We start from the raw sequence: 12924 nt of genomic DNA, 5'->3' as shown, positions 1-12924 counted from the left end.
TTGTTTTTTTTTATTTAATTTCTGAACGTTTTTGAATCAATGCATGTTTTGATTTTGGCTCTCCGCAGAGGAATAATCAAAACGAAATTTGCATATTTTTTTTTTTTGGCTCAATGGCTTTCTCATAATTTTGATCGAATCATTTTGAGAAAAAAAGAGCGGGGGACGAAGCCTAGTTGCCCCCCGATTTTTTGGTTAATTAAAAAGGCAACTAGAACTTTTAATTTTTTACGAATCTTTTTATTGGTAAAAGATTTACGTAACTTATAAATTAGCTTACGTAAAGAACTTTTGTATTCTCATGTTTTTATTACATATATGAGGGGATTCGCCCCATCGTCAGTACCTCGCTCTTTACACTAAAGCTTAAATTTTATCCCAATTCATTAAGAATGACCCCCTGAATCACAAAAGCCGTAGAATAAGTAGTTGAAATTACTGAAAATACTTTAGTGTAAAGAGCGAGGTATTAGAAGGAGTTGAGCCCCTCATATGGGTAATAATTTCTGTTTGTTTTAAGTTTTATTGCTATTCCTTACTTCCAGCTGAAAAAGCTTTTTCACTTTTATTTTGTAATTGTTTTTTTTTTAAATAATGCTAGTAAATCCTGCTCTCCCTTCATGGAAATTTTCTTCTCCCATTACAAATTCTCGAAGGAAAGTTCCCCCAGCATATCCCCCTCTTCTCAACCCCTCCCCCAAACCAAAAAAATCCTCCTGAAAACGCCTGTATACTTCCCAATAACCATTACTATATGTAAGCACAGGTCAAAGTTTGTAACTTGTTGCCCCTCCCACGGGGACTGTGGGGGAGTAAGTCGTCCCCAAAGACATAGTTATAAGGTTTTTCGACTACGGTGAATAAAATGGCTATCTCAGAATTTTGATCCGTTGACTTTGGGAAAATAATTAGCGTGGGAGGGGGCCTAGGTGCCCTCCAATTTTTTTGGTCACTTAAAAAGGGCACTAGAACTTTTCATTCCCGTTAGAATGAGCCCTCTTGCAACATTCTAGGACAACTGGATCGATACGATCACCCCTGGAAAAAAAAAAAAAACAAAACAAAAAAACAAATAAACACGCATCCGTGATCTGCCTTCTGGCAAAAAATGCAAAATTCTACATTTTTGTAGATAGGAGCTCGAAACTTCTACAGTAGGGTTCTCTGATACGCTGAATCTGATGGTGTGATTTTCGTTAAGATTCTATGACTTTTAGGGGATTGTGTCCCCCTATTTTCTAAAATAACGCAAATTTTCTCAGGCTCGTAACTTTTGATGGGTAAGACTAAACTTGATGAAACTTATATATTTAAAACCAGCATTAAAATGCGATTCTTTTGATGTAGCTATTGGTATCAAAATTCCATTTTTTAGAGTTTTGATTACTATTGAGCCGGGTCGCTCCTTACTACAGTTCGTTACCACGAACTGTTTGATATTAAAACGTAAGACAGTAGAAAATAACCTTCCAATAGGTACACAGGGAAAAAAATTAGTTGGGGGAGGGGCTCACCCATACCCCATCAGATACACTTCTTAGTTTAGTATCCATCAGAAAGCTACTAAGCATGCCCTTCATTATTTTAACGATGCAGTAACCCTGGTGATGCAGGACTAGGCAAACATGCTTTCCACCTGTCCCAGAAAAAAGAGACTCCTGAGAAAGTGTGCTGAGAGCGTCTGAAAAGTTGACGCGCTAAGCGCCTTTAACGGCTCTATATGATGTTCTTTTTATTCTTGTTTTGCAAAGTTTTTCCATACTTGTATGATACAGCCCCGACCACTCAAGTTGTTCATCCGTTGACGCATTGTAGAGCCAGTTTTGTTGTTGTTTGTTTCTTTCAGCTTAGCGTGAGACAAGACAAAAGGAAGTGATAGAATAGATGGGATATATATAATTTGGGCTATATATTTGCACACTAGGGGGGGGTATGGTATTTGCCCAGTGTGAAGTTAGAAAACAATTCTTACTTCATAATATGCAGAATAATTATACCTAACACATTAGGCATGCAGACCCGCTATACTTTACTCCCCCCCCCCTTTGGTATGCAAATATGTAGCTCAAATTGGTTCTTAAATTATTATATTTTATTTTGTTTGATACATTTCATTAGGATTCAGTGTCAGGGAAACAGGTTCTACTTAATTGAAGAATATTAAGTCGGGCTATCAAACAGTTCGTGGTAACGAACTGTAAAAGGAGCGACCCGGCTCAATGGTAACCAAAACTCTAAAAAATGGAATTTTGATACCAATAGCTACATCAAAAGAATCTTTTAAAGATTTTAAATATATAGGTTTCATCAAGTTTAGTCTTACCCATCAAAATTTAAGAGCCTGAGAAAATTTGCGTTATTTTAGAAAATGGGGGGAAACACCCCCTAAAAGTCATAGAATCTTAACGGCAGATCACGGATGCGTGATTATTTGTTTGTTTTTTTTTTGTTTTTTTTTCCAGGGGTGATCGTATCGACCCAGTTGTCCTAGAATGTTGCGAGAGGGCTCATTCTAACGGAAATAAAAAGTTCCAGTGCCCTTTTTAAGTGACAAAAAAACTGGAGGGAACCTGGGCACCCTCCCACACTAATTATTTTCCCAAAGTCAACGGATCAAAATTCCGAGATAGCCATTTAGCCAAAAAAAATAAATATACAAATTTCGTTTTAAGTATTCCTCTGCGGAGAGCCAAAATCAAAACATGCATTGATTCAAAAACGTTCAGAAATTAAATGAAAAAAAAGAAGTTTTTTAAATGAAAGTAAGGAGCGACATTAAAACTTAAAACGAACAGAAATTACTCCGTATATGAAAGGGGCTTTTCCTTCTCAACGCCCCGCTCTTTATGCTAAAGTTTCTTACTGTTTCAAAATGTAGAGTTAAGAGAAGATGTAGAGAAAAAAGAAGTCTTTATGCTAAAGTTTCTTACTGTTACAAAATGTAGAGTTATGATAAAAAACGAAAAACAAAAGACCTACGATATTTCTAAAAATCTATTGGAGGACTAAAGTTGACGACATAATTCTTACACATCCTTGAAACAATTTAGCAAATTAATCAAGTCCAATTATCGTAATTGCCTGGTTATGAGCAGTTAGTTATTATGCTTCGCTTAGTACGTTATAAAATGTATTAGTTGTGTGTTGCGTAAATCTGATAATCTGTTTAATATATCCAAAATCGAGTTAGTATGTCAAAAAGTTTTTTATAGTAGCAAGATCCTTCTCAAGCCCTTCGAATAAAATATTTGGACCGATTTTAGACTTCAGATACAAATTTTGCATTTTTCAAGGTTCGTGATTGAATGCTTGCATAAAAAAGGACTGAACTTCTATTCGATGCACTCAGAGCATTTTTTCCAGTTCTTGCATATTCAGTTCAACAGAACGCACACGCATCTTCAGTCCCTGGTTTACGTCTCATAACACCACGTGTGACACACAGTTCTGCCGAGCTTTGTACAGTGTCTGCCACGCTTGGCACACTTCCACCAAGCTTGGGAAGCGCCACTTCGTGTTCGTGAATATTTGAATGGTAGCCAGACAAGAAAAGATCATAATATATCTTTCAGTAGATTAAATATAAAAAAAACAAGTTTTTTGAAATGAAAGTAAGGAGCGACATTAAAACTTAAAACGAACAGAAATTACTCCGTATATGAAAGGGGCTTTTCCTCCTCGACACCCCGCTCCTTACGCTAAAGTTTTTTATTGTTTTAAAAAGTAGAGTTGCGAGAAAGAATCAAACTTTAGCGCAAGGAGCGGGGTGTCGAGGAGGAAAAGCTCCTTTCATATACAGAGTAATTTCTGTTCGTTTTAAGTTTTAATTTCGCTCCTTACTTTCATTTCAAAAAACTTGTTTTTTTTATTTAATTTCTAAAAGTTTTTGAATTAATGCCTGTCTGATTTTGGCTCTCCATACATAAATTATTAAAATGAAATTTGCATATTAATTCTTTTTTTGGATAAATGGCTTTCTCTTAGTTTTGATCAGACGATTTTGAGAAATGAGGGGTGGGGAAGGAGGGCTAGCTGCCCTCCAATTTTTCGGTTACTTAAAAAGGCAACTAGATCTTTTAATTTTTAATGAACGTTTTTATTAGTAAAAAATATACGTAACTTAAGAATTAAATTACGTAACAAACTTTTATATTCTTATTTTTTGATTATATATATGAGGGGGTTGGTCCCCTCGTTAATACCTCGCTCTTCACACTAAATCTTGTTTTGTCCCAATTCTTTAAGAATGACCCCTGAATCGGAAAGGCCGTAGAATAAATAGTTGAAATTACTTAAAAATTGTTTAGCATAAAGAGCGAAGTATTTATCTCCTCCTAAATACCTCGCTTTTTCGTTTTAAGTTTTAATGCTTGTCCTTACTTTCAATTAAACAAACCTTTTCATGTTTATATTTTCATTGTTTTTTTTTTAATAGTAATGCTAGAAAATCCTGCACCCTTTTCATTGAATTTCTCTTCCCCCATGAAATATTCCTCCAAGGAAAGATCCTCCCATATAGCCCCCTCCCCTGAACCCCACACCCAAACCAAAGAAATCCCCCTGATAACGTCGGTACACTTCCCAGTAACTATTACTGTATGTAAACATTGGTTAAAGTTTGTAACTTGCAGCCCCTCCCCCAGGGACTTTGGGGGGTAAGTCATCCCCAAAGACATAGTTATTATTGTTTTTGACTATGCGGAACAAAATGGCTATCTCAAAATTTTGATCTGCTGACTTTGAAAAAAAATGAGCGTGGGAAGGGGGCCTAGGTGCCCTCCAATTTTTTTGGTCACTTAAAAAGAGCACTATAACATTTCATTTCCGTTAGAATGAGCCCTCTTGCAACACTCTAGGACCACTTGGTCGATACGATGACCCCTGGGAAAAAAAATAAACACGCACCCGTGATTTGTCTTCTGGCAAAAAATACGAAATTCCACATTTTTGTAGATCCTATGACTTTTAGGGGGTGTTACCCCCTATCTTCAAAAATAAGGCAAATTTTCTCAGGCTCGTAATATTTGATGACAAAGACTAAATTTGATGAAACTTATATATTTAAAATCAGCGTAAAAATCAGATTCTTTTGATATATCTTTCAGCATCAAAATTTCGTTTTTAAATGTTTCGTTTACTATTGAGCCGGGTCGCTCCTTACTACAGTTCGTTACCACGAACTGTTTGATACAAAAAGTAGTAGAATTAGAAACAACTCTTTAGACAGTCGCCCAATGGGTTTTTATTAAGACCCTTGCAACCTTGCAACACATTCAGTGCTTACCTTTGCTGGCTTTCATTCAGCGCCATTCTATAAATCAGGCTTACGGTAATAAATAGAAGTAGAAAGGCAATCATCTCTCTATATATTAACTTATAGAGTGATCCTTTCCACTTAAGAAGAAGTCGAGTGAATCCTCCAGATGTGGATGAGGCTACTTCGTATTGATAGCTGACAGTCATCTCTCGAATCGCACGACTTAGACATCGGATGATATCTGGGAAGAAAAGTAGAATATTAGGAGGAGAATATTAACAACATTCCAAAAGTAATAACAGATTCGATTTTATTGATTTTTAAATGCATGTTGTGCTACCAGTCTTAATGTTATTAAATAAAAAAACAAGTTTTTTTAACTGAAAGTAAGGAGCGACATTAAAACTTAAAACGAACAGAAATTACTTCGTATATGAAAGAGGCCGCTTCCTCATCAACGCCCCGCTCTTTACGCTAAAGTTTGACTCTTTCTCTCAATTCTTCTTTTTGAAACAGTAAAAAACTTTAGCGTAAAGAGCGGGGCGTTGATGAGGAAGCAGCCTCTTTCATATACGAAGTAATTTCTGTTCGTTTTAAGTGTTAATGTCGCTCCTTACTTTCAGTTAAAAAAACTTGTTTTTTCATTTAATTTCTGAACGTTTTTGAATCAATGCATGTTTTGATTTTGGCTCTCCGCAGAGGAATAATTAAAACGAAACCTGAATTTTTTTTTTTTTTTTTTTTTTTTTTTGGCTTAATGGCTTTCTCATAATTTTGATCGAATGATTTTGAGAAAGAAAGAGCGGTGGAGGAAGCCTAGCTGGCCTCCGAGTTTTTGGCCAGTTAAAAAGGCAACTAGAACTTTTAATTTTATACGAATCTTTTTATTAGTAAAAGATTTACGTAACTTATAAATTAGATTACGTAAAGAACTTTTGTATTTTCATGTTTTTATTACATATGTGAGGGGGTTCGTCCCCTCTTCAGCACCTCGCTCTTTACATTAAAGCTTAAATGTTGTCCTCATTCATTAAGAATGACCCCTGAATCACAAAAGCCGTAGAATAAATAGTTGAAATTACTAAGAATATTTTAGCGTAAAGAGTGAGGTATTAGGAGGAGGTGAGCCCCTCATATGGGTAACAATGTCTGTTTGTTTTAAGTTTTAATGCTGTTCCTTACGTCCAGCTGAAAAAACTTTTTCATATTTATTTTTTCATTGCTTTTTTAAATAATGCTAGTAAATCCTGCGCTCCCTGCATGGAAATGTTCTTCCCCCATGACAAATTCTCCATGGAAAGTTCCCCCAGCATATCCCCCTCTTCTCAACCCCTCCCCCCAACCAAAAAATCCTCCTGAAAACGCCTGTACACTTCCCAATAACCATTACTATATGTAAGCACTGGTCAAAGTTTGTAACTTGTTGCCCCTCCCACGGGTACTGTGGGGGATTAAGTCGTCCCCAATGACATAGTTATAAGGTTTTTCGACTATGCTGAATAAAATGGCTATCTCAGAATTTTGATCCGTTGACTTTGGGAAAATAATTAGCGTGGGAGGGGGCCTAGGTGTCCTCCAATTTTTTGCTCACTTAAAAAGGGAACTATAACTTTTCATTTTCGTTAGAATGAGCCCTCTTGCAACATTCTAGGACAACTGGGTCGATACGATCACCCCTGGGATAAAAAAAACAAACAAACAAATAAACACGCATCCGTGATCTGCCTTCTGGCAAAAAATAAAAAATTTCACATTTTTGTAGATAGGAGCTTGAAACTTCTACAGTAGGGTTCTCTAATACGCTGAATCTGATGGTGTGTTTTTCGTTAAGATTTTATGACTTTTAGGGGGTGTTTTTCCCTATTTTCTAAAATAACGCAAATTTTATCAGGCTCGTAACTTTTGATGGGTAAGACTAACCTTGATGAAACTTATATATTTAATATCAGCATTAAAATGCAATTCTTTTGATGTAGCTATTGGTATCAAAACTCCATTTTTTAGAGTTTTGGTTACTATTGAGCCGGATCGCTCTTTACTACAGTTTGTTACCAAGATCTGTTTGATATCTAGAAAATTTGTATATGGCTTAAAAGCTCTGATATAAAATAATAATGATAATAATATTATTATAAATATTATTATTACTTTTATCATTATAAATGCCCTGAAGAGAATAGGATAATTAGAAAAGGCTGCAGCTGCTCCGGTGCTGCCAGATATGAATAGGGCTGCTTCTTCATCAACGTTCCGGTCTCTACGCTAAATTTTGGCTCTTTCTCCCAACTCTACTTTTTAAAAAGTAAAAAACTTTAGTGTAAAGAGCGGGACGTTGATGAGGAAGCAGCCCCTTTCATATACGAAGTAATTTCTGTTCGTTTTAAGTTTTAATGTCGCTCCTTACTTTGAGTTGAAAAAACTTGTTTTTTTTATTTAATTTCTGAACGTTTTTGAATCAATGCATGTTTTTATTTTGGCTCTCCGCAGAGGAATAATTAAAACCAAATTTGCATTTTTTTTTTTTTTTTTTTTTTTTTTTTTTTTTTTTTTTTTTTTTTTTTTTTTTGGCTAAATGGCTTTCTCATAGTTTTGATCGACTGATTTTGAGAAAAGAGAAGTGGGGGAGGAAGCCTAGTTGCCCTCTTCTAATTTTTTGCGAATTTTTTTATTAGTAAAAGATATACCCAGCTTATAAATTAGCTTACGTAACGAACTTTTGTATCCTCATGTTTTTATTACATATATGAGGGGGTTCACCCCCTCGTCGGTACCTCGCTCTTTGCACTAAAGCCTAAATTGTGTCCTAATTCATTAAGAATGAACCCTGAATAAAAAAAAGCCGTAGAATAAATAGTTGAAATTACTAAAAATGCTTTAGCGTAAAGAGCAAAGTATTAGGAGGAGGTGAGCGTGAACCCCTCATATGCGTAATAATTTCTATTCGTTTTAAGTTTTAATGCTACTCCTTACTTCCAGTTGAAAAAACTTTTTCATATTTATTTTTTCATAGTGTTTTTTTTTTTAAATAATGCTAGAAAGTTCCGCACTCCCTTCATGGAAATTTTCTTCCCCATGACAAATTCCTCGATGGAAAGTTCCCCAAATATATCCCCCAACATACCCCTTCTTCTCAAACCCTCCCCCTAACGAAGAAAACCCCCTGAAAACGGCTGTACATTTCCCAATACCTATTACTATATGTAAGCACTGGTCAAAGTTTGTAACTTGTAGCCCCTCCCACGGGGACTGTGGGGGAGTAAGTGGTCCCCAAAGACATAGCTATAAGATTTTTTACTACGCTGATTAAAATGGCTATCTCAGAATTTTGATCCGTTGACGTTGGGAAAATAATTAGCGCGGGAGGGGGCCTAGGTGCCCTCCAAATTTTTTGGTCACTTAAAAGGGGTACTAGAACTTTTCATTTCCGTTAGAATGAGCCCTCTCGCAACATTGTAGGACAACTGGATCGATGCGATCACCCCTGGAGAAAAAAACAAACAAACAAATAAACACGCATCCGTGATCTGCCTTCTGGCAAAAAATACAAAATTCCACATTTTTGTAGATAGGAGCTTGAAACTTCTACAATAGGGTTCTCCGATGCGTTGAATCTGATGGTGTGATTTTCGTTAAGATTCTATGACTTTTAGGGGGTGTTTCCTCCTATTTTCTAAAAATAAGGCAAATTTTCTCAGGCTCGTAACTTTTGATAGGTAAGATTAAACTTGATGAAACTTATATATTTAAAATAAGCATTAAAATGCGATTCTTTGGATGTAGCTATTGGTATCAAAATTCCATTTTTTAGAGTTTTGGTTACTAATGAGTCGGGTTGCTCCTTACTACAGTTCCTTACCACGAACTGTTTGATATCGTGTCTCAGAGCTCTTATTTTAAATCCTAACTGGATCCGGTGGCACTGGGGGGAGTTGGAAGGGAAGCCTAAAATCTTGGAAAACACTCAGAGTGGAGGGATCGGGATGAAACTTGGTGGAAAAACTAAGTACAAGTTCTAGATATGTGATTGACATAACCGGAACGGATCTCCTCTCTTTGGGGGAGTTTGGGGGAGGGTTAATTCTTAAAATTAGAAAAAATGAGGTATTTTTAACTTATGAAGGGGTGATCGGATATCGGATCTTAATGAAACTTCATATTTAGAAGGAACTCGTAGCTCAGATCTCTTATTTTAAATCCCGACCGGATCCAGTGTCATTTTAAATTTAATTTACCGGCTATGATTCTACGTCGGTGGATTCAGCTTAGGGTGAATTTTCATCCAATCCAGAACAGGCAAAAAATGTTTGACAAAAAAAATGATAGTTGGTCCTGATAATCGGTATGTTTGTCCCCTTTGTGAAGATGAGGATCAAGACTTGGATCATCTTTTCCGGAAATGCCCGGGGCTCTTTGATTTGCTGGAAAATTATTTGCATGGGCTTAATTTGATGCTTCCTGGTATTCTGCAAAATAGTAACCCAACCACAACATTTCAAGTGGGAGTGTATATAAATAAATCCTTAGTAAGAACGAAAAGTTTATATGATTAATTTCTTATGTTGTTAGATTAGGTATTTCCAAGTTGTATTCTGTTTCTGCACGTGTTTGTAATTTGTACTGTTGTTTAATTTCCTTGCTTGTTTGTTATTTATTTATATTTTTGTGTGTATATGGCCCATGGGCTTTTGAAATACACTTATCTATCTTTCTATCTATCTACACGAGGTTCTGACAATGCACTTCAGTCCCTCCCCTGATACCTCCAGATAAAGCCCTATATGAGCAAAACTATAAAAAAAAACATGGTATGTGTGTATTATGCGCCACTCACTCGAGTTTACGCTGTGTAAAACTCGAGAACAATCCGGTTTCTTCAGAAGGTTCTTTCAGTTTAGCGTGAGACAAGACAAAGACAAGTGACAGAATAGAAGGGAAATATATAATTTGGGCTATATATTTGCACATTAGAGGACGGGGGTATAAAGTACTTGGACAATTTGAAGTTAGAAAACAATTCTTATATCTTAATATGCTGAATAATTGTACCTAACACATTTTGCATGCAGACCCGCTATACTTTACCCCCCCCCCCTAATATGCAAATATATATCCCAAATTTGTCTCTATACTGACGAAGAGACCGGTTTTCTCAAGTTTTACACAGCATAAACTTGAGTGAGTGGCGTATTAACACACAAGTACCGAAAACACTAATAGACAGCTCAGACGGTGTTCGTAAAGTTGCTTCGTTTTCGAAAAACTCATAAAGTTGACCAATAGGGAAAGAGTTCCAGAGCAAAACTTTTGAACAGATTTGGAAATATGGAATCAGGAAACTGAAGATATGCCGATTTCAAGTGTAGTAGACATCAGCGGTTTGGAATTTAGTCTCAATATTTTGCACTAAATATCTAGGGTGCTATGGGACTGAATTCTTGCCAGGAGTTTTGGCACTGCTGTCACCTTCACAAGAAAATAGGAAAACCAGGGAATCTTGATATGCTTGATCTTAAAAAAAGAATATGTAACAAGCCCTTATGCCTCATTTAACTATACTCACGCCCCAAGCTTTTTGTTTCTTTAAGACTTTTTCTCTGAAGTATGAAATGCTTCAGAAATTTGAATAGTTTGCTGCTCAAAACGCACGTATAGTTCAAGACTCATATGAGTGGTGAAAACTTTACAGAAACATACTTTGCGAACGACTTTACGAACTTTACGAACCCCATCTGAGCCGTCCATAAAACAATGAAATTCTTACTTTATCATATGCAGCATGTTTCTTTTAATACGATTATGAAATTACTTCCATTGTTATCAACGTTTCAAAATCACTTGATATTTTATCCACATTCTTTTTTATTGCACTCGCGTGAACCTGAATTTTTATCGAGTAAAAGATGGGGCTACCCGTAATACGGGGCGAAAAACAAAGGAATATATTATAAGGGCTATGTAAGAGATCATCAGGGAGGGGGGATTAATGAATCTAATTGTACCGCTTCTGTTCAGAAGAGCCCCCAGTACTTGTCGGTTTCTGGAAACACGCCCAAGAAGTGAAGTTAGATTGATTCTAATGGAATATAACAAAATATGATGATAGAATAATACTTTAGAAACAAAAATTATGGAAACCTAACTTAACCCAACCTAACCCCCTCCAAACCATTAATCCACAAATATATAGCCCAAATTACACAAGTCAAATGCATGCTGTCGAAGTTTCTTCGATCCGTCATTTGTTTTTGTAACTATGAATCCGGTTTTCTGAGATGCAACCTAAGCGTAGTTCTTGAATGTGTTTCGAATAATCGACAAGTATTTATCTTATCTCTTATAGCCACTGCGCTCAAGAAGTGCAGTTAGGTTAATGCTAATGAAATATAAATAGGCATGATGAAAAAACATACTGTTGTAACAAAATTACTGAAACTACGATAGAAAATTATGGAAATCAGGCTCCCCAAAAACGCATTATATTAAACGGTTTCTAACCTCTCCAAAATACCAACTAAAATATTTAATTAGGATATAACCAAACTGTAGTTCATCTCTCTCGCGCTGAGCTGATTATCACCGAGTACATACTCAAATACAGAAAGAAACCGGTTCTACATGGTGTCTATAATATATAAATACCAATTATAGTTAACACTTTTTGAGGTTACTTCTACTACCTGCCCTCCCCCCTCCTAATGTGAAAATATATCGCCCAAATTAAGTAATTCCCCAACGTTTTCCCGTTTATTAATTTCCACAGCGTTGATTCAATTTACAGGTATTAAGTTGAAACAAGAGTGACACTATATATTTGCACATCAGGGGGGTTGGGGGTAAAGTATTGTCGAAACGCCCTCAAAATGTATTAACTAAAAAAATTTTGCATATTATGAAGTAAGAATTATTTTTTAACATGTTTCCTTTTTTATATAAAGAAGTTATATAAAATATCAATTATATAAAAATATAATTGACTATAATACTAAGTTGTTTTCAGAATTTCATAGCCTTTTCTTCTGATGAAGAGTGATTAAACACTAGAGCCAGAGCAGAAAATTAATGAATTGGTTCCAATGGTGCCTGGTCGTTCTTTTACGTCAAGAAGAAAAATGTTGGACAGAATTTTTTTTAGCTCTATCTAGACTTGAGCCTCTATAGCTCAGTGGCAGAGCACTGGTCTTGTAAACCAGGGGTCCTGAGTTCAATCCTCAGTGGAGGCAAACTTTTAGCTTATTTAGGATTTAGACCCTGTCCAATTACTTGAACTTTTTGAATTTTATGAATGGCAATCGTATCCAAACTTTTTGTGCCATAATGGAACTCTAAACTCATAACATATTATGCAGACCCCTTAGAGCAAAAGATACACGAAAAGAAAATTGCATAGATACAGATAATAGCATAAATGCATAATGTAGAAATGAGGATAGTCAGTTAACTGAATGTGGATTCTAAAAAAAACGATGGTACTTATGTGTTACATAATAAACACTCGAAAAGTGAAGTTTGGTGAACGCTAATGAAATTAAACAAAATATAATGAAAATACAATACTTTATAACAGAACTTTGAAAATTACAACAAAGAATTATTGAGGGGGAGAGCCCATTATATCAAATACGTAACCTAAATTAGGCTGTCCTAACGTAACCAAATACCAACTAAAT

The 12924-nt window shown here is 35.7% G+C and overlaps 1 protein-coding gene and 1 non-coding gene across 2 annotated transcripts in view; one reads left to right on the top strand and one right to left on the bottom strand.

Annotated features, from left to right (window-relative positions):
* LOC136025983 (bestrophin-2a-like) overlaps window positions 1-12924 on the bottom strand; it is a 142582-nt gene that overhangs the window by 104609 nt on the left and 25049 nt on the right. Inside the window, exon 2 of the mRNA XM_065702120.1 lies at window positions 5285-5498. Within this exon, the coding sequence (XP_065558192.1) occupies window positions 5285-5463 (179 nt within the window). The 5' untranslated portion in view covers window positions 5464-5498. The remainder of the gene's footprint in view (window positions 1-5284; window positions 5499-12924) is intronic.
* On the top strand, window positions 12406-12477 carry Trnat-ugu (transfer RNA threonine (anticodon UGU)). Its single transcript has one exon. It is a non-coding gene; the product is annotated as a tRNA-Thr (tRNA).

The sequence above is a fragment of the Artemia franciscana genome, chromosome 1 (assembly GCF_032884065.1).
Source record: "Artemia franciscana chromosome 1, ASM3288406v1, whole genome shotgun sequence".
NCBI classification, from domain to species: Eukaryota; Metazoa; Arthropoda; class Branchiopoda; order Anostraca; family Artemiidae; genus Artemia; species Artemia franciscana.
This window is presented reverse-complemented; position numbering and strand designations above follow the sequence as displayed.